This window comes from Camelus bactrianus, chromosome 35 (assembly GCF_048773025.1).
Source record: "Camelus bactrianus isolate YW-2024 breed Bactrian camel chromosome 35, ASM4877302v1, whole genome shotgun sequence".
Classification (NCBI taxonomy): domain Eukaryota; kingdom Metazoa; phylum Chordata; class Mammalia; order Artiodactyla; family Camelidae; genus Camelus; species Camelus bactrianus.
The window spans coordinates 16647640-16671309 of record NC_133573.1 but is presented as its reverse complement, the minus strand read 5'-3'; the positions used below and the strand labels follow the sequence as shown (position 1 = coordinate 16671309).

At 39.3% G+C, this 23670-nt stretch overlaps 1 protein-coding gene across 6 annotated transcripts in view; it reads left to right on the top strand.

Moving 5' to 3' along the window:
- The first annotated feature begins 2311 nt into the window (after window positions 1–2311).
- Window positions 2312–23670, top strand: part of TRDMT1 (tRNA aspartic acid methyltransferase 1) — a 43280-nt gene continuing 21921 nt past the window's right edge. For 2 of the 6 annotated variants that reach the window (XM_045504725.2, XM_010966878.3), the window contains exons 1-2: window positions 2312–2450; window positions 22181–22290. In XM_045504725.2, the coding sequence (XP_045360681.2) occupies window positions 2387–2450; window positions 22181–22290 (174 nt within the window). In that variant the 5' untranslated portion in view covers window positions 2312–2386. Of the gene's footprint in view, window positions 2451–19715; window positions 19797–21958; window positions 22085–22180; window positions 22291–23670 lie in introns of those variants that run through there. The other 4 variants (XM_010966894.3, XM_010966887.3, XM_045504731.2 and 1 more) reach the window with 4 other exon arrangements.

Genomic DNA, 23670 nt, shown 5'->3' with positions numbered 1-23670 from the left:
ATACCAGGTAAAGAGAAGATGTGCCGTATATAAGACAAACATTGGGCTAGAACCACCTGAAAGGATTTAGTGATAGGAAGAGGAGGGGTTTGTATTTTAGAATGTAATAGAAAATAATATTTGTTTTGTTGGAGGTTTTACAGGGGCACCATGACCCGACCCACAAGGACAGCTGCAAGAACAAAGGATTCCAAGAACAAAAAACTTCTACACCAAGAAGTTTGCAACAGACAACCACACCCCCCTTCCTTTTTAGTATAAAAGGAGCCTGAAATCTGACTTGAGGAAGATGATTCTCCAGGATGTTAGTCTGCTGTCTTCTCGGTCTGTCAGCTTTCCAAATAAAGTTGCTATTCCTTGCCCTAAAACCTCGTCTCCTGATTTATTGCCCTTTCATACAGCCAGCAGAATGAGTTTGGACTCCATAACAAGAAGACTGGGAGGGGGTGTACTGGGGAACTGAAACAAGTTGGGAGGGGAGGATACTAGCCTGGGAGCACAGAAGGAAGCTTCTGCTTGAAGCAAGGGTCTTGAAGAAGGCTGGGGTTTCCAGGCAGGGTAAAAAAGTAAGCAAGGAACCTGAGAAGTGGCATTTGGGGAATGCCGAGGCCTCTAGTTTGTGGGAGCGTTAAAGAAGAGAAAAAAGCAAAGTTAAGGCAAAAAAGTAAATCTGGGGCTACATCGTGAAGACCCTTAAGTATCAGAGTGAACAGTTTGTAATCAGCTTGTGTGTGGATGACGTTCTACCTCCCTTCTGCTCAGGAGGTTGGTATTTTTCATGAACTCTTTCATATATTTCTGTCTTCTGGCCTACAAGGTAAGATCCTTGGTCATTTTAATTTTGATTTATTACACTAATGCTACACAGATTTTAGATTTATTTACTATACTGATTGATGACTATATAAATCACTTTATACAACTTTCTTTATATTATATGCCCTGATCTGTATCTATGGTACTCGAATTATGTAATCAATATTAGAAAAGTCTGTTTCATGCATTATATAGATGTTTCTGGGTATATGACGTCTATAAGCTGAGTTGGTTTAAAAGCATATTTGCTTAAAGCAGATTTCTAAAATGTCTTCTTTCTAGATCATTTCAATTTGAGCCGATAATTAGCATGTGGCCCAATCAGGACTCACTTTTTAAAGTCCTAATTCAGCCACAGAATCTTAGAGCTACAGGGCCCTTAAGCAATCATTTCCCCTTCTTCCTTCCTCTTTATTGTGCAGATGATGAAGAAACCAGGCTCACTGCCAAGGCACACAACCAGTAACTGGCAATGCCAGGACTGAGACACTGTTCCCCAGTATCTTTCACACCACTCCTCTTTTCTGAAATATATGGCCAACAAAAACCAAACATTTAAAGTCCAATACACATTTACAGTGAAAAATTTCATAGGACACATCAAAATGGATCAGTCAGTTCCACAATTCAGATACAGTTATATGACAAGTGGTATCCCCTCAAACAAAAGTGAACTTGTGGGCACAACAGAAAAACACTTCACAGTGAGACCATGCCTTCTCCTGCGTCTGACCATATTTTCTTAGTTTGGAATTTAGCTAACAATTTGGTCACTGGACCATCTTGGAGAAGCCAGGCCCTGGCACTTGGATGGCCATAAATAGTTCTACATTATATTACAGCAGACCCTTTGTTGGAGGTATTTTCCAAGCTGAAGTATAATGAACCCCACTAGCAACTAAGCAGGCATCCTTTGTATTAGCTCGCCTCGGGCTCTGCAGCACATATGCTGTTTTCTGCACTGGAACCTTCAGGGCTTTCTCTGGGGAGAAGACTGGTTTATCCCCATGACCTGAGTGCGGGCCCAACACCAGGCACATGGTACGTGCTCAAGGCTAGTGGAAGAGAGGTGTGGACACTTCAGGCTTCCAAGGGGCGAAAAAGCAGCATGCTTAGAGAAATGATTTTTTTTTCTGGATTCTAACTTGTGTTCATTCATTTTGGGACAGAGGCAGATTACACCCTTCTTCTGAGTCCTGGATTATGTTTCTCCCTCCCAAGACCCCTGAATACAATTTAGAAGGAAGATGGAGCCTAAATCAGACCACAGAGTGGCTCCCATTCACTTGGGAGGCCTTCGTGCTTCCTGCTCTTCGTTCACTTGGTGACCCCTGCCAGCCTTGAGCCCCTAGAGCTGCCCTGTGAAGTTCTGAGCTTGAGCTTTAGGAAGGGGGGAATTGAAAAGCCGCGGAACCAGAAGCGAGGGAGAGGCGGGGCCGAGGGGGAAGGAGAAGCAGCGGGACCGGAAGGACTAGCTCTGAAGCGGCGGCGAGCGGCGGCGAGCGGCGGCGGGCGGCGGCGGGCGGCGGCGGGCGGCGGCGGGCGGCGGCGGGCGGCGGCGGGCGGCGGCATGGAGCCCCTGCGGGTCCTGGAGCTGTACAGCGGCATTGGGGGTATGCACCACGCGCTAAGAGGTAAGGGGGCACAGGGCGCCTCTATCTGCACTTGTGCGTTGGCGCTGGTCTGAGCTCGGGCTCCAGGGAGGGGAGCAGCGGCGAGACGCTTGGGGCGGAGACTGGACGGCGCTCGGTTCTCGTGGAAATCGTCCAGCGCGGCGCCCCAGCCGGCCCCTTCCGGCGGGGACTCTCTGCCTCTCTCAGCGAGCCTGGTCCGAAGGGCGGGCCGAGCACCGGGCTGTAATGTTTGTCAGTCCTGATCCGCAAGGCTTGGCTGAAAAGCCCAACCTAAATGGTACTGACAGAGGGGGAAGGGCGAGGCCCCTGCCCTGTGCCAGTGCCCAGTTCTGAGTGTGGCTGTTACCCGGGGGCTTGGAAACTTGGTCCTTTATCCTCGAGGAAGTCAGCCAGGAAAGGGAGGTCGCTGGGCAGGGCTGTGCTGGTGAGGGCTGGATCGACATAGTGATGACTACATGCAAGCTGGGAGTTAGTGAACACCAAGTGGAACTACAGGTGAAGCCTAGAGGAAAGTCCTGGTCAGTTCTGATAATTGAAAAGAAACGTCTTGTCTTGATACATCACGTCTGAGTACATTTAGGCTCCAGAAGCACTGAGTTCAGACTTAGTTGCAATGTGACCTTGGGCTAGTTCCTCAACATTTTTGAACCTGTTTCCTGGTTTTAAAAGCGTGAAAAGTAGTTCTTTCAGAAATGCATTATTGTGAGGATTAAAGAACAAGTGGGTAAAGTTTATAATAATGCCTGGTACACTGTAACCACTCAAAATACTATAAATTATTCTATTTTATGTACCTCTTCCATTTTGAGGTTTTAAATTTCTTTGGTCCTGAGTTGGAATCACAAGGGTTATTTTCTGTGATACTCAGAAATATTTATTGAGCTCCTCATCGGTCCCAGGTACTGAGCTAGGCACTGGAGATACAGAGTGACAAACAGACTTGGGATGTGTATGTTTATTCTTAAATTACCAAGACAACCACAAAACTGAAACTTCCCTGCTTCCTTTTTTAGGACCAAGGGTTAACAAGAGACTTGTACTGTAAGATAGAGACAATATGTGATGTGTTGGGCACATCAGTTTTCTAAGCATTATCGAGTTTTGATTCTGGAAGAGGTTTGTGATTATTAAATTTGTATTATGTACCTATTTGATGGCTTTCTATATTCAGTTCTTATGCCAAAACTTACCAGCAGGAAAACACAACAAAACTTTAGTACTATTTGCTCTCTTAGTTAATTTTCTAATGTTGTATGTTAGCATTCCTTGCCACATCTTGAAATCCTTTAATGAATGTGACTTTGAAGGTTGCTTAGTGCTTTATCATAAGCTATAATTCAGCCACTCCTTAAGTGTTGAATGTTAGTTTTCCCCCCATTTTTTTGCAAGTATTAATGTATTACAATAAATCTTGATTTTCTTTTCCCTGTGTTTTCTAGAAGTCAAATTAATTAATAAAAGATCTAAAAGTTGAATTCATTAATTCAGTGTGCTGACTTGTGCTGATTTGACTGGCAATGTGCTAGTTACTAAGTGAAAAATTATGAGAATTTTTTTAAAAGACTTGATAATACAGGAAGTTGCTTTGGGGAGGTTTCTGAGTGCCTCCCTCGAGTACATTTTCCTTAGGATTTGTATTATCCATTTTTAACCTTTGTGAATTTGATAGGGGAAATTGTATAATTTTAGTTTGCATTTTGGGGGAGTTAAGGAAACAGATATTCTCTCTTCTATCAGCCAATGCAACCTGAATTTGTACACAAATTTCTATTATCACTGCTGCTACCCCAAATCTAAGCTGTATCATCTCCTTCTTAAATTAGTAAAATAGTTTCCCAACTGCTCCACTGCTTCCTTCCACTCTGCTTTCCTACCCCATCCTTTCTCCATGTGGCAACAAAGGGATCTTTTGCATAGTGAACTGGAACATGTCACTCCCAGCTTTCGTGGTTTCCCTCTGAGGTTAGAATCTCAGTCCCCTCTTCTTAGGCCTATGAGGTCTGGCTTCTGTCTGCCTCTTTGACTACTTCTACCACTCTCCCCTGGTTCTCTCTCCCAGGAGAGGTTTCTTTCTCCACGCTCCTCAAACCCTCCAAGTTCCCACTATGTTCTGGCCTTTGCTTTTGCTCTTGTCTCCCCACAGAGTGCCCTCACCTGAGGCTTTTCCGCCGCAGCTGTATTTCATCTTTCACGTCTTAGTTCATTCGTGGCCTCTTCAGAGTCGCCTTCGTTGGCTGACCCTGTGATCCAGAGTAGCCTTCCTGCTGCCTCTGTCTTGTCCTCTCTCATCTGATGGTTTGATGTCTGCATATTAGGGATGTTGCGTCTTAATCGCCCCACACGTTTGCTGTCCAAAGTTCATTTCTTTGATGTATCAAAGTTTTCCATTTTTCTGTAATAGAATGCATTGCTGTTTTCCGTGGGGTTTTTAATACAATAATACAAAGTAATAACAACGGCAGTTAACTGCAGCAATTATTCAGGACCTTTCACATGTCAGGCCCTGTTTTAAGTGTGTAATAAGCTAGTTGGTCGTGGAGCCAGTGTTGTAACCTAGGTCTCTTTACCTGACCTCTTCACCATGCTATGCTGCCACTTTTCTGGTTAGAGCCACTAATTGAATCTATACCTTAAATAACAGTAAAAAGCAGCCAACAGGAATAATACTGAATTTAAATTTTGACAGATTTCTAGATAAGGTTTATGACTGACCTTTTAAAATTGTGGTAAAGTATACATAACACAAACTGTACTAGCTACTTTTAAGTGTACAATTCAATGGCATTAAGTACTACATTCACAATTTTGTGCAATCAAAACTACTACGTTTCCAGAAGTTTTTTGTCATCACAGATAGAAACTCTGTACTATCAAGTAATAACTCCATGTCTCACTTCCCCCAATCCCTGGTAACCACCATTCTACTTTGTCTCTATTCATTTGTCTGTAATAGGTACCTTAAATAAGTGTAATTATACAATGTTCTTTTGTGTCGGGCTTATTTCACTTAGTATAATGTTTTCCAGGTTCACCCGTGTTGTAGCATGTATCAATACTTCATTCCTTTTTATGGCTGAATAGTATTCCATTACATGCATATATCATATTTTGTCCATTCATCTGTTGATGGGCACTTGGGCTGTTTCCATCTGTTGGCTATTGTGAGTAATACTGCTGTGAACATTGGTATATATGTATCTGTTAGAGTCCCTATTTTCAGTTCTTTTGAATATATACTGAGGGGTAGAATTGCTGGGTTGCAGTGAAGGAAGCAGTTTCATGAGTTACACAGCAGTGGCGCCTACAAGGGCACCTGCATATATGAATGGTTAACAAATAAGAATCTGTCTTTGTCATAAAATACAATATCAGTGAAAGAGTAAACTGTGGTTTAAGGTGTTGAATAAAGGAAAGTTCTAGCTGATTGCTACTGTATATATAGTCAACTACTGAGACACCCTTAAAAGCCAAAAGTCTTGCCCTACCAAATAATTTTGAAAGGTCTTTCAAGTTACTAGTATTGAGTTTTAGCCACATAATCACATTTAGTAAGAATTACCTGGCCTTAATATTTTCTGTTAAAATGATCTCGTTTGTCACTCAGTTATTTTCTCAGTCTCTTTTGTCTTTATTTCTCAGTGAATTCTGTGTTTAACTTTCTGAGTAGCTACCAGGCTTTTCCATAGTGACTGCATAATTTTATATTCCTTAGAGTAATGTATGGAGAAATGTTCCAGTTTCTTTTATCTCCACATTCTTGACTTGTTATTCCATTTTTTGATAATAGTCATCGTAATGGATGTAAAACAACATCCCATTGTGGTTTTGATTTGCATTTCCCTAATAACTAAAGAAATTTAGTATTTGTTTCATGTGCTTTTTGGCTGTTTATGTATCTTCTTTGGATACATGTCTGTTTAAGTACTTTGCTCATTTTGGAATTGGGGTCTTTTTATTGTTCTGTTGTATGAATTCTGTATATAATTTTATGACATATATGATTTGCAAGTATTTTGTCTGACATAAGTGAATTTTACCAGTTATAAAAGGTACATTTACTTTCTTTGGTAGCACAACAGATTTGCCCCAAGCCCAGTGGACATTTTAATAAGTCATGAAACATTTTTCATCCTTAGCTGTATGTGTAATATGCTGTTGTAGTGTTGTAGTAACTACATACATGCTTCTATATCTTTGAAGTTTCTTTTAACTTTATTTATATCTGTGTTCTGTATCTTCATGTCCATTTATTAACACAGTCCACATCCTATGGTATTCCCCTTCCCGTTCAGCCTCTAGCACAGAACCACCCTTGTGACAGGTTCTCTGTAGATGACTGTTAAGTTTATTATTGAATTGGTCATTAGTCTACTATCATGTTGGTAGCCCCCGTTTTTGTATGATACTAAATGCTTAGTTGCGAACCACAGAATCCACGCTCTAGCTAACATCAGTGGAGGAAAAATTATTAAAGGACATTTGGAACCTCACAGAATTTACAGGACACCCAACAAACAGGCGAGGTGAGCAGGAGCTCTGCTCAAACCACATTCTGGGCACTGCCCCACAAACCTTCACACTGCTCTCACGGCTTTCACCAGTGATGCTGGGGACTGCTGGGGACTGCGTGTGAGACATGCCATCACAGTGTTCCCCTGAAAGTTGGATCTCTGCCACTTGCCTCACCAAAAAGACGGATTTTCTCGTTTGCTTCCTCACCTTGCTGCTTCTGAGTTGAACTGATTGGTGGACATTAGATCTCATTGCCAGACTAGGACAGACGGGAGAGTGAGTTCTGGCTTGTTTTGGGAAGAAGGGACTTGTATTTGGCAAAATTTTGAAAGATAGGAGACATAAACAAAGATTCTAAATGGCCACAAGTGTAACAAATGTCATTAGACTCTTTAATACAGACTTGCCCCTGTGCAGGAACCACTCATTACCACTTCAATAGTCTTTATGCCTGCGCAGTCTGTAAAGTTTTGGCTAATGGGAATCTTCTAGGTGAAAACATCTTCCAGAAAACAGTGGAGGAAGCAGTTTCATGAGTTACACAGCGGTGGAGCCTGCAAGGGCACCTGCATGTATGAATGTTAGCAAATAAGAATCCATCTGTCTCATAAAATAAAATATCAGCAAAAGAGTAAAATGCGGTTTAGGTGGTGAGTAAAGGAAAGCTCTAGCTGATTGCTATTGTATATATAGTCAAAACTGGACAGCCTTAAAAGCAAAAAGTCTTGCCCTCCAAAATAATTTTGAAAGGTCTTTCAAGGTACTAGTATTGAGTTTTAGCCACATAATCATGTTTAGTAAGAATTACCTGGCCTTCTTTTAGGAATCCTTCAGGCATTACAATTAAAAAAAATTTTTTTTGCTTCTATTTTGAAAATTCTTTCATTCTTTTTAATTTCTGATACTTAAACTCTTTCTGACAATCATTTAATCATGTCCAGTAATTTGAAATTTGATGCTTTGTTTTTGCACAGTTTGGTCTTTTAAATCATTATGTTATCTGGCGCCGTGGGAGCGTAACCATGCACAGTGTTTACGTGGGACAGTTCAGGGAGAGGCTGTTTTGTCTCTGAGCTAAGAGAACAGTTCTTTTGTTAGAAGGCCTTGGTACTTCCTGGCTATGTGACCTTAAGGGAAAACTCAACTTTCTATATACCTCAATGTTCTCTTCTATAAAAAAGGTCAATAATAGCACCTACCTCAAAGGGGAATTGTGAAGATGATGAATTAAGAAAAATAAAACAGGTAAATAGTGTTTACAACATAGTAAGTGCTCAGTAAACATGGGCAAATATTATCAAATATGTAAAAGTTACAGAAAGTTGTTACATGGTGTTAAAAATGGCCTTTAGAAGAAACTGATTATTAACTATATGAAGCTGTCAAAGAGTCTTCAGACTAGATTTGAATTACACAGGAGTAAATTGTTGAAGGAAATAATTATTTAAAACTACGAAAGATGATACAGGAGGAAAATGAAGAGGTGAAAGAGAAGGGCATTGAAGAGAGTGGATTTTTCTGTCTGAAGGCTCTAGAGAATAAGCCATGGGCTGAACTGATAAACAAGCTGTGAGAAATTTCATGTAGCTGGCTAGATAAGAGATGGCTTCTTTAATGTATCCAGTATGGAGGGCTGGCTAGCCAACGACGGGTAAGATCCTCAGAGGAGGACAACCTAAGACAGGCACGGCCGGCTGGATCGGAGATGGCCTGCGACACGTATCCAGTATGGACGGCTGGCCAGCCAACGACGGGTAATATCCTCAGAGGAGGACAACCTAAGACAGGCATGGCCGGCTGGATTGGAGATGGCCTACGAAACGTATCCAGTATGGATGAGGGAGCATATTCCCTCTCCCAGATCTGTTTCATGTTCATTTTCCTGGTTTCCTTCCCAGTGCTTTCTCAAGTCCTCCATGTGTTTCTCTGGCTTTTTAAGTTAATGCCATTATTTAGGGATTAGGCAGATCTGTCAGATACTAGCTGTGTGACTATTGGAACATAATTCAGGTTTCTGGGCCCAGGTACCCTGTCTGTGAGATGGACTTAATACACCTTCTCAGAGGGTAATGGAATGTAAAATGAAAGAGTTGATGTATGAAAACTCATATAGATACTTAGTAAATCTTAGTTCCTTTTCTTTATGCCACATTGGTTTGTAACTAGCTTTCCCCTCTTTTAGTTGTGTTGGCTTCCCTCATTGATAAAATTGGGATGATAATACTAACCTTGTAGGCCTGTTAGGAGGATTTGATGACATAATGTATACATAGACCTAGTATGGTTCCTGGTACATAGTATGTAAGTAACACTGCTGACATTCCTTAGAGAAGGTCAGACATTTTCATACACTTGTTATTTGTATTTATTTTGTGTCTTGTTGCCATTGGTGTATTCTTTTTGTTTTTTTTTAAACTGGTGTTTGCTGTTCAATTTTACTATGGTATTTTTTACCAAGAAGGATTTTGAAAGATGATTGGGAGTTTTCCAGATAGTCAAGAAGGGAAATGGCAAACCAGACAGAAGGAACACTTTGTGCAGACACACAGGCATGAAATAGCACGGGCTATGTGGACACTCACAGTGTTAAGATATCATTGCAGGGTAAGTGCTGCAAGAAAGGAGGAGGTGTTTGCAAGGAACCAGACCATGAAATGGCACATGTGACCTGGTAAGTTACTTAGATTTTCATCTCATGGGTCTGAGTAGGGGATAGTAAAGGAAGGTTAATGAACTTGGAGTTGTGTTCTAGAAATGTTACCCTGTGACCCTAGGATGGGTGGGGAAATAACAGGCCAAGTGGTCAGTTAGGGGATTAGTTTTGAGAGATGATGAATTTAGGCAGAGCCAGTAAATAGGAAAGGCTTTTACCCATAAGATCTACAGAATCTAAAAAACAGTAAGACCTGGTAGTTATTTGGATGTTAGATACCCAGATTAATGACTTGGGTGATTTAACAGATGGCATAGGCAAGAAGGGGAGAAATAATAGGTTCCATTTCAGAGTTTGAGTTGTCTGTGGGACCCATGGAATTTGTGCCTTTTGGACTGAGGGAGAGATAGGACTGGAGACGAAGATTTATTTCTGTCAATATGTTGAGTGGATAGGGAGGTGGGCCAACAAGATGGAATTTTGTGGCCGGGTAGATAAATAGTATTCAAGGAGGGAAACTGTGCAGGAAAAATTAGAGAGTGAGGAGAACCAAGAGAACGCTGTCCCATGAGAATAAAGGGAGGCGAGGACTTCAAGGAGTGATTGGACGATACAAGCCAAGTGAAATGAGGATTAAAATGAGTTCTTGGATTAGTTGCCACTTCCTGGCTGGTACCCCCTGCGTCACTCTTCTCAGCAGCATTAGTCTGTGTGCCTTGATGGTCAGAGAAGCTCAGAAACTCTTCACACAGTGTTGTCCCTTGAATCATTCTCAGGACACATTAATGTAGCAAAGGTGTTGAGAAGCCCTACGAAAAAGATGCTATTTGGCTTAAAACAGCACTTACTATGTATATATAAGCAAGGGACACTTTTTTTTAGTAGGGGAGGGGAGCACAGTTACCAGCATCCTGTATCACAGTGTTCCGTAGCGTGGCTTGGGAAATGACTGATTGGCACTGACGGGGCTGTGGGAGGAGAAGCTGGAATTGGATTTGGAGGTGGTGAGTGAGAAGTGCCAGGGCTCCGCGTCCTGATTAATGTGCATTCTGTTTGATTATGTTGACAGCTCTGACTGACTCTAAAGTAAGCTTCTCTGTGATTTTTCTGGATGGCAGGATTTGTTAATGTTCCCATTATCTCTTTTTTTTTTCTAAAGATGTGCAAAACTGAGCTCCTGTTCTCCTTACTGCTCTCACAGCCTTCCTTGTCCCAGTAGAGGCATCTCCCAACTTCCAGGGTCCAGGACCTAGTCTTGGAGCCACCTCTGTGTCTTCTCTTTCACTTACATCAGCAGATTCCATAGGCTAGACCCTCAAACCATAATTATGATTCTATCATTTCTCTCCATCTTTACCTTTATCACCTCGTCTCTTTGGTTTATCAAACATAATATATGTGTCCCTTAGAGTCACCTGACCCCACTGCCTCCAGGGACCTGGGCTGCTTGTTCAGTGTGGCCCCCAACTCTGATGCTGTTGCCTCATCCCATAACACTGCCAGGGGTCGGGGCTGGCTCACACCCTCAGAATGCTCAGTTTCTCCCTGGTATCTGCTCTCAGATGTGCAACCCTGGCTGTGAACATGAGATCTAGCTGCTCTAGCAGCTGTTTGGAGGGGTCAGATAACATGACTCTCAGTGGAGAGAAGGTGGAGACTCATGCCTGTGAAATAATAGAAAAGCCATGTATATATGTCTCTGCTGCTAGTTCCTAAACCTCTGATAACTTCCTCAGTGATAAGAACACTAGGGGCATCTTTGTTTTAATACTTGGTCTTTGACCCTGATTCCTGACACAGAGCCCCTAAATACCTTAGAGTTTCCTGAGTGATAGGCATATCCTTTGTTCCAATGAAATGACTCTTGTTGGGCTCCTGGATGACTTCAGAATGAGGACCGGTCATCAGAAAGACCAAAGCAATAATCAGAAGTTTGGAACTTTCAGCTCCTCCCCTACCCTCTGGGAAGAAGAGAGGGGCTGGGGACTAAGTTAAGGATTGATCCTGCCTGTGTGATGAAGCTTCCACGAAAACATTAAATATCTGTCGTTTGTAGAGCTTTTGGGTTGGTGAATGTATCCACCATGTTGGTGAATGTGCTAGGAGGGTAGCATATGTCAAATCCATGAGCACAGAAACTCCTGCACTCAGGAGCCTTCCAGAACTTGCCCTGTGAATTTTTTCATCTGGCTGTTTATCACCTGTATCCTTTGTAATATCTTTTATTATGTAATAGACTAGTAAATGTAGTTTTGTGAGATGTTCTAAAAATGTTCAAATCCAGCAAGGGGAACCTCCGATTTGTAGCTAAATTGGACAGGAGTTGTGGGAGCCTGGGGATTTATTACTTGAGATTGGTATCTGAAATGGGAGCAGTCTTCTGGGACTGAGTCTATAACAGGTGTGATCTGAAGGAAGACAGTGTCAGAATTGAACTAAATTGTGAACATCCAGCTGGTGTCTCAGAGAATGGCTTCTTGTGGGGAAGAGACTCACACATCTGGTGTCAGAAGTGAGTGTGGTAGTTGTATGTGAGGAGAGGAGACACGGCTGTTTTTCCTACACTTCCTCACCGGGTGGCTTGACTAGTAGGAAGATGAGGAAAGCGCCAGCAGATGTCCCCCTGCCCCGGTCCCCAACCGCCCCTGCCATGTTCCTTGCTGCCGTGCAGATGGGAATATGGGAGGTGCGGCTTCAGACCACATTGTGTCTTGACTGCAGGGCTTTTGTCAGCTTTGATAGGTCCCTCCCCATGACAGCCTGCCTGGCCAAGGCCTTGGTGACAGGGCAGTTGGCTGGGCTTTCTTGTGAAGCTGTGGCCGGGGTAGTAGTGCACTGCCATGTGTCTGCATTCCCTCCTGCCCCTCCGCACTGCCTCCACGCTTGTTACTTCGCAGTTTTACCTCCCAGAAAAAGCATTTGCCACTGAGCTTTAATGAGGGTTTTCAGAAAACCTGGACAGAGGGTTATTGCAATAACCTTTTTCCTGGTCTCCCTGCTACCACTCTATCACCTTGAGTTTATTTTCACACAGTGGTCCACGTGATCCTGTAAGAAATATATCAGAGAAGACATCCCTCTGATTAAAACTTCTGAGAGGTTTGTCACTTCACTTAATAAAACCCAGAGGCCTCAACAAAACCCTCAGGACTCCTTGGTCTGGAGCCAGCCCGTTTCTCTCTCTGACCACACCTCCTGCAGCTTCCCCCGCACACTCCATTCCAGTCTTCGTGTGAGCTGCTACAACAATGGAGTACCATGGAATGGGTGGTTTATAAACAATAGAAATTAATTGCTCCCAGTTCTGGAGGCTGGGAAGTTCAAGATCAGGGTGGCGGCCTGGTTGAATTCTGGTGAGGGCCCTCTTCCTGGTTGCAGAGAGCCACCTTCTCATGTGTCCTCGTGCCAGAGAACAGGGAGACTCAAGCTCTCATGTGACTTTTTAAGGGTGCTAATCCTATTCAGGAGGGCGCCACCCACAGTCACCTGATCTTAATCCTGATCACCTCCCACAGGCCCTACTTCCTTGTGCCATCACACCGGGAGGTGGTTTCAACACAAGAATTTGTCAGGGACACAAACATTGAGTCCATAGTACCAAGTCTCCTTGCTGCTTCTCCTACTGACAAGCAAGCCCCCATCTCTGGACCTTTACAGTATCTCTTCCTTCTGTTCCAGAAAGTTCTTCTCTCAGGTATCTGCTAGACCTGTTTCCTCATTTTCTTCATGTTGCTACTAATGAGACATTCTCTAACCATCCACTGTGAAAATTGAACCAGTTCCTTCTCCCATACTGTCTGGCTTACTCTGCTTCATTTTTTCCCATAGTACTTTCCATTGTTAGGCACACTGTATGCCTATTTATCTGTTGTCCACCCCCCAAACCCCAGAATATAAGTTCCATAAAAGGATAGGTGTTGTCTAGAACATCACTTAGACGTATTTGTTGAATGAATCAACAAATGAATAAATGAACAAGGATCATGTTTGCTATGAGATATGTATAGCTTGAAATATACACCATTATATTGTGAGAAGTTTAAGCTTAGATATTAAATTTTTATCATGAAGGTCTGTGTTTGTTATTTTTTTGTTTGTTTTTTTGATGAACTAAGTATTTCCTAAATTTGATCCATGGATAGTGTTTTGAAGGATGTTAATAGGTGTTATGTAGGAGACAGAACAAATGTGTGTGTTTGTGTCTGTGTGTGTGTTGGACAGAGGCCAAATAAGAAGAATCATGAAAGGTTTTTATATGTGTGATTATATGTGAAATTTTAGTAGACAATAGAGATTTTTTTTGGTACTACATGATAAAGCATTTGAAATTTTCTCAAAATAATCAAGTCAGTTGTGAATAACTTGGTTTTAACTCAATGTAGAATTTTAAGTGTATGTTAATAATGTGAAAATAATGAAGTTCAGATGTTTTGTCTTTCATTCCTGTCAAGAAATGTTACCTCTTTGTATGGAAGGTTGAAAAGAAGAGGTTGGTAAATGAGAGCAAATCTATGTGATTACAGAATGATTATTATCATAAAGGTATATGAGATTAATGTTACATGTAGAATTTAGTATTTTTTGGTGTCTAGAGGTTTCTTAGGATTTCTTTTGGCTTTTTGCCTTGCCCTTGGAAAATTGTCAGGAGTATTTCTAAAAAGTGCTCTTCAGAAATAGTGCCAATTAGCTCTCAACCTGCCTAAAAGCAAAAAACAAAAAGCATCTCATTTTTGGAAAGTACTTAGTAGATTGTATGCTGAGATTAAAAAAAAAAAAACAAAAAACACTGTAAATACCATGAGTTTACCAGAATCAATAGTTGCTTTTACTTTTATCCACAAATTCTTTTCATCCGTGGACCTTGAGTTGCCACAGACCTTGCAGAAACCCTGGACTGGAGTAGAACAGCCCCATTAGAGAGTTAAGCTTAATAATTCTGAGCATCCATTAGTGATTTTTGTTCAAACTCAGTGGTGAATTTCATAATCCTTTAGTTCTCAATGAATGAGACTTAAGCAACAAACAGAACCTTTCAGCAAATACACGACCCTCAGAAACTTGGCATGTTCCTTAATTAAAGGTGAATTTTGGTCCAGAAAGAACCCACAATTCAAAGGATTTACAGTCATACAATTCTAGTTAGAAGTCCTTTGAACTTTAATAGACCACATAAGAGATAGGAAACAAGTAGTTTTGCCTTGTTTAAATTTTATCCTAAAAATCCCTGAGATTTAGATGGTAATAAAGTCCCAGAGAAATATCGCTGCTTCTTTTGAAGGCATTTTATTTTTGTGGCCTCAGTTTATTTTCTTGTGGTTGTTTTTTTGCTGAGTCGATAGTTAAAAACTATATTCTTTGAAGATTTAAGCTTAATGCCTCTCTTTGTTGATTCTGACTTAATACTGGTCCTTTATCTCTGCTTTGCTCTCCATCCAGTGAGATTTCTTTCAGCTAATTTTGAACTGTCAGAATGTTGGTGGCCCTGCTTGAGGGGCAAAGATGTGAATCTGTAATTTTACAGATTGTTTTGTGGGTTGGCATTTCAGGATTTGGATAGGGAGACATACTTAAAATCCCAAGGTCACTTATAATGAAGAGATTGTCTTCTACATTTCTCTCATGATTGTAACAGCAAAGGGCATGTGATTTCATTATTCAGAATAAAAACAAAGCCAAAACCCAAACATATATACACATGCCCTTAAAGACATATTTGTCATGAATTCTTCAATGCAATATATTCATTTATTATACTTGAACAGCAAAGTAATAAAATACTGCTTGGAAAAGTTAACATTAGCCCTGAAAAAAACTTAATACCAGTTTAGGATGCTTACTGAGATCACTTGACGGAATTGATGAAAAGTCATATAGATGAATTTAAAGATTTAGAGATCATTTTGGGGAGGATGACCTTACAATTACAGATATTAGATACCATTGTAAACAAATCTTCTAGAAGTTACATTACAAAGCAATACAGGAGGGGGTTATTTTGTGGAGATCATAAATAGCTAGTGGGTATTTGTCATTGGCATAAAATTTCCAGTGACATCCTCATGTATGATCTAAAAACATGCTAGATGTCAGGGAACTTTGAGTGAAGGAAAGCTAATGTGCTCTTGAAAACTGTTAGCTAGCTTAAAAAGTGGTTCTATTTCTGATAATGACCGTGATTCCAAAGATGCATATAGAATAAAATTGTTTCACGAAATTTGAGTGGAAAAAGCAAAACTTCTAAATGAACATAATAAGATAGTGTTATTTAAAAATGTTTATATAACTAAATTAATAAATTGTATAATATGAAGTCAGTTCCTTTGTTCATGTATATAGTGGAAATGTCTATACATCTAATTTTGGATATTCTCATGTGGAAAATGAAGGACTGACTTTTATTCTGGTTGTCTTATACCTGGGCACATACACATAGTATGTGTATGTTTAACGTGGATGAGTTTGGACACAGAAAAAGGTCAGGAAGGATGCACATTGTCCTGCTATCAGCGTTAGCTCCCTGGAAGTGGGATGGAGTAGAGACGGTGGTCTCCTTGTTACCTCCAAGCACCAAGAACATTCCTGCTTCGGTGCCATTGAACTTACTGTTTCCTCTGCCTGGAATGCTGTTCCCCGGATAGCAGCATGATGAGTCCCTTGTGTTTACTCTCATGGTATCTTCCTAGGGCCTCCCTGGCTGCTGTAGAAGATTGCACTTTCTGCTCTGCCTCCCTGTACCCTTTTTTGTTTTATTTTTCCCCTTAGCACTTATTACTGCCCATCATACTGTCTGTTTTGCTTGTTTATGTTTTTGATTGCCTCTCCTTCCAGAATGGAAGCTCCATAAGGTGGGGACATTTTTGTTTGGGGGTTTTGTTTATTTTGTTGTGTAGGGACTTGTTTGTGTTGTTCTATTTGGTTCACTGTTGTATCCTTGGCATCAAGAATAGTGCTTGCACAGAGTGGATGCTCTATAAATATTTGTTGAATGAACAAATAAGTTATAGAGCATGGGCATTTTAAAGATTGATGGTATTGTCAGGTTACTTTTTAAAAGGACGTATGAGTTTTAAATCTTGGAGTGTTTGTGTGACCACAGGTATGTCAGTATAATATTTAAGACTATACAATTTACGAGGTATAGTTGTGGATTTTTGATTACTAGTGAAGTCAAATATTTTAAAAATATCACTTTTACATTTAGTGTTTTTTTAAACTCTACAAATACATTTGTTGAAAACTTGGGACATACTGAAAACATACTCATTTATCCATTGATTTATTCAGGACATAATTATTGACTGGTTTCTGTGTCAGTTACTGTGCTGTGTGATGCGGATAGAAACAAACCATATTCTTTTCCTCCTGAGATTATTGTCTGCTGGGAAATACTGATGTGACACAAGTGAAGAAGAAAACTTAAAAATCATACATGGTGCTTATTCAGGGATAAACCTTGTCGAGGATTTAGATGATATCTTTTCGATGTTTATTCTACATGTGTCCATGAACGTTAAAATAAATTACAGCTTTCTTTTTTTTCACTTAGAAAATCTTGAGTTTTTCTTGCCATTAAATATATTTGTAAGCTTGGTTTTTTATGGTTGTGTGATATTCCATTTTGTGGAATTTCCACATTTAGGAAATATAATTTTCACTATTATAAACAAAGTAGCATTTATACTTTATGGGAATCTTGTCTTCACATCCCTATTGTTGCCTTTTGTATTAGTTTCCTATTGCTGCTGTAACAATTTATTGTAAACTTAATGGCTTAAAGCAACACAGATATAATATCTCACTGTTCTGGAGGTCAGCTGTCTTAAAATCAAGGTGTTGCCAGGGCTGTGTTCCTTCTGAGGCCCTAGGGGAGAGTCTGCTTCCTGGCCTTTTCCAGTGTCTAGAGGTAACTGCATCTGGTTTATGACCCCTTCCGCCATCTTCAAAGCCAGAAGTGTAGCGTCTTCAAATCTTCCTCTCTGACCTCTGCTCCCGTCATCACATCTCCTCCTCTGACTCTAACCTTCCTCCATCCATCTTGTGATTACGTTGGGACTATCATCATATCCCAGGAAAATCTCTTTTTAAGATCCTTAATTGTATCTGCAAAGTCCCCATTGCCATGTAAAGTAACATTTCACAGGCTTCTGGGATTAGGACATCTTTGAGGGGTCATATTCTGTCTGCCACGCCTTGAGATATGTGCCCAAATGTGAACTCGGTAAGTCCAAAACAGGTTTTAAGGCTTTAGATACATATTGCCAAACTATTCCTACATCACTGAATCCTCAGTTGATGCTCACATCTGCAGTGAGAATTTCTGTCACGCCCGGTTCTTCTTAGCATTTGATATTCTTATTTTTAAAAGCTTTTGTCCTTTTGATAATAATAATAGCAACCGTATATTGATTGATTACTCTAGGCTGACACAAATGTAGGAACTTTATAGGTATTAACTACTTTAATCCTCAGAAAACTATGATGTAGTTACTTTATTATTTCTGTTTTACACATGATGACACTGAGGCATAAGGAGGTGTCAAGTAGCTTGTCTAAATCAGTTGGAAATGGTTGAGCTAAAATTCAAACACAGGCAGAGAAAGAGCTAACTAGCTAGATCTCCATATTCAAAACCTTTCTCAGGACACGTGAACACACAAACACACATATATACACTTTAAAAGATCTCTGTAGGGTGTGCCTAGGACAGCTTTGATTAAAGAAAATAATGATAGCTAATGTTTGTTGATTTTTATGGGACTTAGTGACTTAGTGGGAAAAAGTTTAAAGAAAAGTATCTAGTCAGGAGGAGTACAGAAGAGGAAAATGAGAAATGAAGTAACTGAATTGCATTTTCCTCTGAGGTCTTATGACAAACTTTTGCTTTCCAGTCTAGTGCAAAATTCTAACACTTAATTCTTCTTTTAGAGGTGCCTGTAGCAGAAATTCTGGTTAGGGTTTAAAACTTCATAAAGTCAGTAATGATGAAAAGTATAAGCTTTCAAGGAGGGTTTACTATATTATGTGGTGTAGCATCTTTATTTTCCTTTCCCTGTAAGCTAATTTGGCACCTTTCTCTCTGGTCCCACTTCCCCAGCTCTGGTCTGAACACAGAGCTCAAGCAGTTCCCATCCGCATTCTGGTTGATGGGCTCTTATGTTTAGTCAGATTCACAGTATGTCTTAAACTGAAGTCAATTTTTGGGGGGGGTTAATTATTAGCTAAACTTCTAAGGAGACTTTTAAGAAATTGAGTATAAAAACTTTAAAACTTACTTTTAATTTTATTTAATTTACAGAAATACTTTATGGTTTTTGAAATGTAAGAATCTTTAAAAAGAAACAAATATACTTTGGCAGTCATTTTAAATTCAGAATTGTTGCAGATCTATTTTTGCTTAATTTTTTTCTTAATTAAACTATCACTTTGAATGAAAAGAAATAGACATCGGGTATATTCAGCTGATCTTCCATTTCACAACTAGATGTCAGTGTTAACATACCTGACTAGCTGTTTCAGGTGTGATTAGAATGAGGTAATTCAAGTAATTACTCACCTAGATGAGATACAGTTTAGAAAAAAAAAGATAAAGAAGGAAAAGAAGAAAAAAATAAGTGACTTCCCTTATGTCTAAGTAGGCCAGTTAATTTTATATTTGCAATTTTAAATATTGAGTATCTTCCCCACCTTAGCTATGCAAGAACAGTTAAACTTTTTGATTTATTTGGTTAGGGAAGGCAGATAGAGTGTGAACTTGTACATTTTTACTACTCCCAACAGAGGTTCTTCTCTTAAACTTTTCCAGGAAGTGTGATCAGAAAAAGAAGGAAGATAATTACTATTAGAATATGATATGTGTGTGTGTGTGTGTGTGTGTGTGTTTTCTGCCCACCTCAATAAGAAACATGCTCAAGACCAGGGATTGTGCATGGATTTTGAGTGGCACTGCTGATGTCTCACCCAGGAGTCTCTTTTAACGTAACTAAATCTGCCTTTTTCAGTTGAAGTCTCATGTATGTGGGAGCATGATACACCTTATCCTTTCCTTGTAGATCCAATCTGACATTCTTTTAAAATCACTTATGTTGCATTTCTCTAACTAGGATGTCTCACCTTTTAATATGCTTCCTGTTGATAAATATGCAGTCCAGAATAATAACTGAAATACCACGAATGAAACCCAGGTAAGGTCAAAGTACTGCAAAACACATCCTCTCCTTCTGCTGCCACTGAACAATCCTGTGGTTCCCGTTTCCCCAGTTCTCTCCTCTTTGAGAATTACTAACCCTGGATCACCTGAGTGATAGATCTCACTAGGCAAAAATCTGTTGAATTGTATTCATCTGATATTTTTAGTTAAACATCTTAAAAATCTGTGTATGCAGTATAACAAAGATTTTTGGAGGCTATAGGCTTAAACTGTACAGTTAGAATATCAGGACAACCTGTCTTTGGAGCTTAATTTTAGATTTTTTAGAATTGACAGGCTTGCTTTTTTAAATTGTTATTTATAAGTTTAATTTTTCCTTGGAAACACACCCATACCTCCCAAACAATACTGTTTTGAAAAAGAAAGCTGAATTAGTGTCAGTTAGATCTTAGTATGTTCACTTTCATCATGGAAATAACTTTTTAGGTCATGTGGTCCTAATTTTATAACAATCTAGAATGTGCAAACAGTGCATTTGTTTATTGACTAAAAATCTATTGTTTCCTGAGAAAGAATTTTCGGTTCATCAGTTCTTGCATCACCACAGAAAATACTCATTTGACACTTGCTTTTTGTTGGTTTTTATGTCTTGCAGGCACATAATACAAGAACATAAAATTAATTATTGATTATGGTACAGATTCGGCACACGTCTTTGGATTTTCAATCAGCCTGAAAACAGAGAAGAGTCATACACATCAAATCCAGGCAATCCCAGCTTGCTGCAATTGTAATAAAAATGCAAGCAGGCTACATCTTGCTAATTGCAGGTTATCTTATTTAGCAAAACAATAGTTTAATGAAGTTTATTCAGCCCCTAGATTTCTTAAAGTGATTAGTAGTTGCTTAGTTCTGGACCTCGGTTATAAGGTTTGTGATTTTGCAGAGTGGTCCTTATATACTAATATTTTTGTTAGTTTTTTTAAAACCTTTCTTGATTTGTGTTGTAAGTTCTCTCTGATGTCTCTGACAAAGATATAATTTAGAACTTAAATTTACTCTATGTGAAGGCAAGTGAACCAGTTATTGAATTTAAACTCAACTGGAGGCAGCTACCTATGATGCTACCGACTGGACCTTTAAGTTTCCAGTGATTTATATACAAGGCAGCAGGGGACCTAGAAGGGGGCCCAGGGTCTCAAGCCTAGTAGACACCTAGTAAAGACTTACCTAGACACATTTATGCCCTTGTCTCTCTGACGTCATCTTTTCTAGGCCTCAGTGTCGGGTTGTGATTGTTTTTGGAGTGTGTAGGAACCTCCTTCCTTGCCCCGTCTTCCATAATGTGGGTCTGCCTGCATCACGGGGGCCTGCCTGCGGCATGAGCCCTAGCTCCTCACATCCTAATATTTTTCTTTTTCATTGTTTGATATTTGGGCTTCCTAATTTAACTCTTTTAACAGGAATGGTTATTCAAGAAAGAGCTTTTTGGAACTACTGTGTAATTTTGTAACAGTTTCTCTGATGATTTTCCTGAGAACGCTCCAATAGTTTTATTTTTAAAAACTCTTCACATTTTCTACTGTTTTGGGGCAGGGTTTACACATAATTGGATTTGTATGTGTATGGGGGAAGAAGTGCAAAGAGGGTGGTAATTGCAAAATATAACAGTAGCTACGTTTACACAGTTCAAATTTTGACTGTCACTGGAGGACTGTGGCTAAATTTTCTGAATCTGGAAGCATTTTGAAAATACCTTTCTTTAGCAGTGGGACAGAGGGGCAATGAAGAAGCTGTGCCCTTGCAATTATTTCCCTTACTCTTCTTACATTCTCTCCTGGTCTGTTAAAATGTTTTAATTTTGGATCTGTGAAGTTTCTACATTTGGATACCAATTAATTTTGCATCTCATTTAAAAACTTACCGAGATCTTCAATAAGTGTTTTGTGATATGTGAGTTATATCTCAATAAAGCTATTAAAAAATTTTTTTTACTTAAAACTGACCAAAACTTACCTAAAGGCATATTTATAAATTTCCAAGTGATATGGCTCTTAAGAATCTGCTTCACTTTTCTATTTTTGTTTTGTTTTACTTTAGGAAAACTTTTCATTCAATTCCTAAGTGTATATCTTGCCAGAGGGAGGGAAGCAAATATAAGAGATAATGACTAAAACACTTAAATCTTACTTTTAGCATCAGAATGCTGTTGGGAGATGAACTAGAAGTGTATAAATATTCCACTTCAGGCCTGGCTCCTCCTGGCCTAGGTGTCCACCTACAACCTGAGATCTGGCTGGAAAATTGAGGAAGGGAGGAAAGGTACTAGAAAAATTCTGCTATTTTTGGCTTCTCTCTGTTGCAAGCAAATTGATGTCAAGGACTTTACATTTTAAGACATGCCATTTCTCATTACAGAAAGTTGTATACCTGCACAAGTGGTGGCTGCGGTTGATGTAAACACTGTTGCTAATGAAGTGTACAAGTACAATTTTCCTCACACACAGCTCTTGGCCAAGACAATTGAGGTGAGTAACAATTACTATTTTAATAAGTGTATGTAGCAAGGAAAATATGACTGAGGATTACTGCAAGATACTGGCTTCTTGTTTCTTCATTTGAGGATAAGTCACATATAAATGAAAACATTTAGGAGAAGGGAATTAACGTTTTATATTATATCAGAAGATAGCATGTTTTTTGTTTCTTTTAAATTTGCAGCTTTAGAGAAGGATGATCAGTATTTTGGTCTCTGAGAAAAAGGATTGAAATGTAAGGATATGCTTAACTTCTAAATGTTTGGTTCTGTAGTGCTATTAAACTTTAATTCTTTACTTTTAAGCAATACTCAACGTACTGTATATATAGAATATATATATATATGTAGCAGGAGTGAAAAAAAAGTAAAAAGAGTCATTGGGTATTACGACTGAATGTGTCTTGTTTTAGCCCGCCTGTCAAAGTTAAAGGTTCTGTTTCACCTGTGACAAACTCAGAAGTATTTAACTTTGATGTACATTTGTTAGTTTAAAAATAGTATGAAATTGTGTTTTTCTCCTAATTCATATTGTGAAAAATTTTACACACAAATTTCTCACGAAGCAGTAATTTATATATAATAAGCTGCACTCATTTTAAATGTGTAGTTTGAGTTTTGACCCCATATATACGACTGTATAACCGCAGCTGAAACTTAGAACATCCATCACCCTAAAACGTTCCTTAGTACCTTGTGTTGGTCAGTCTCTGACCCCAGCTCCGGGCAACCACTGATCTGTTTTCTGTATTACAGATTAGGTTTTCTATTTTTAGCATATCATAAACAAAATCACGAGTGTAATTTTTTTCAGTGTTAACTTCTTTTGTTTAGTGTAATTTTTTTTAATTTACCCGTGTTGTTGTATATATCAGTAATTTACTGTTTATTACTGCTCAGTAATATTCTGTGCACGCTACAGTTTGTATGTCCATTCACATGATGTTAGACATTTAGATTATTTCCAGTTTTTGACTATTATAAACAGTTGCTATGAAGATTCATGTACAAGTTTTTGTGTGGACTTCTGTTTTTATTTCTTGTGATAAATACCTAGAAGGGGAATTGCTGGTAAATTTCTTTAACTTTATAAGAAAATACCAACTGTTTTCCATGGTGTTTCTATGATTTTACAGTTGCACAATCCATGTTTAAGTATTTCACTTGTTTCACAGTCTTCTAAATTGTAGCCACTCTAGTGAACATATAGTGGTATTGTGATTATAATTTGTGTTTCCCTGGTGACTAATAATGTTGAGTATCTTTTCATGTGCTTACAGGACATTTCTATGTCTTCTGTAATGAAATTTCTTTCCCATTGATTATTTAGAATATTTGTGTTATTATCATTTAGTTTTAAGAGCTGTTAAAG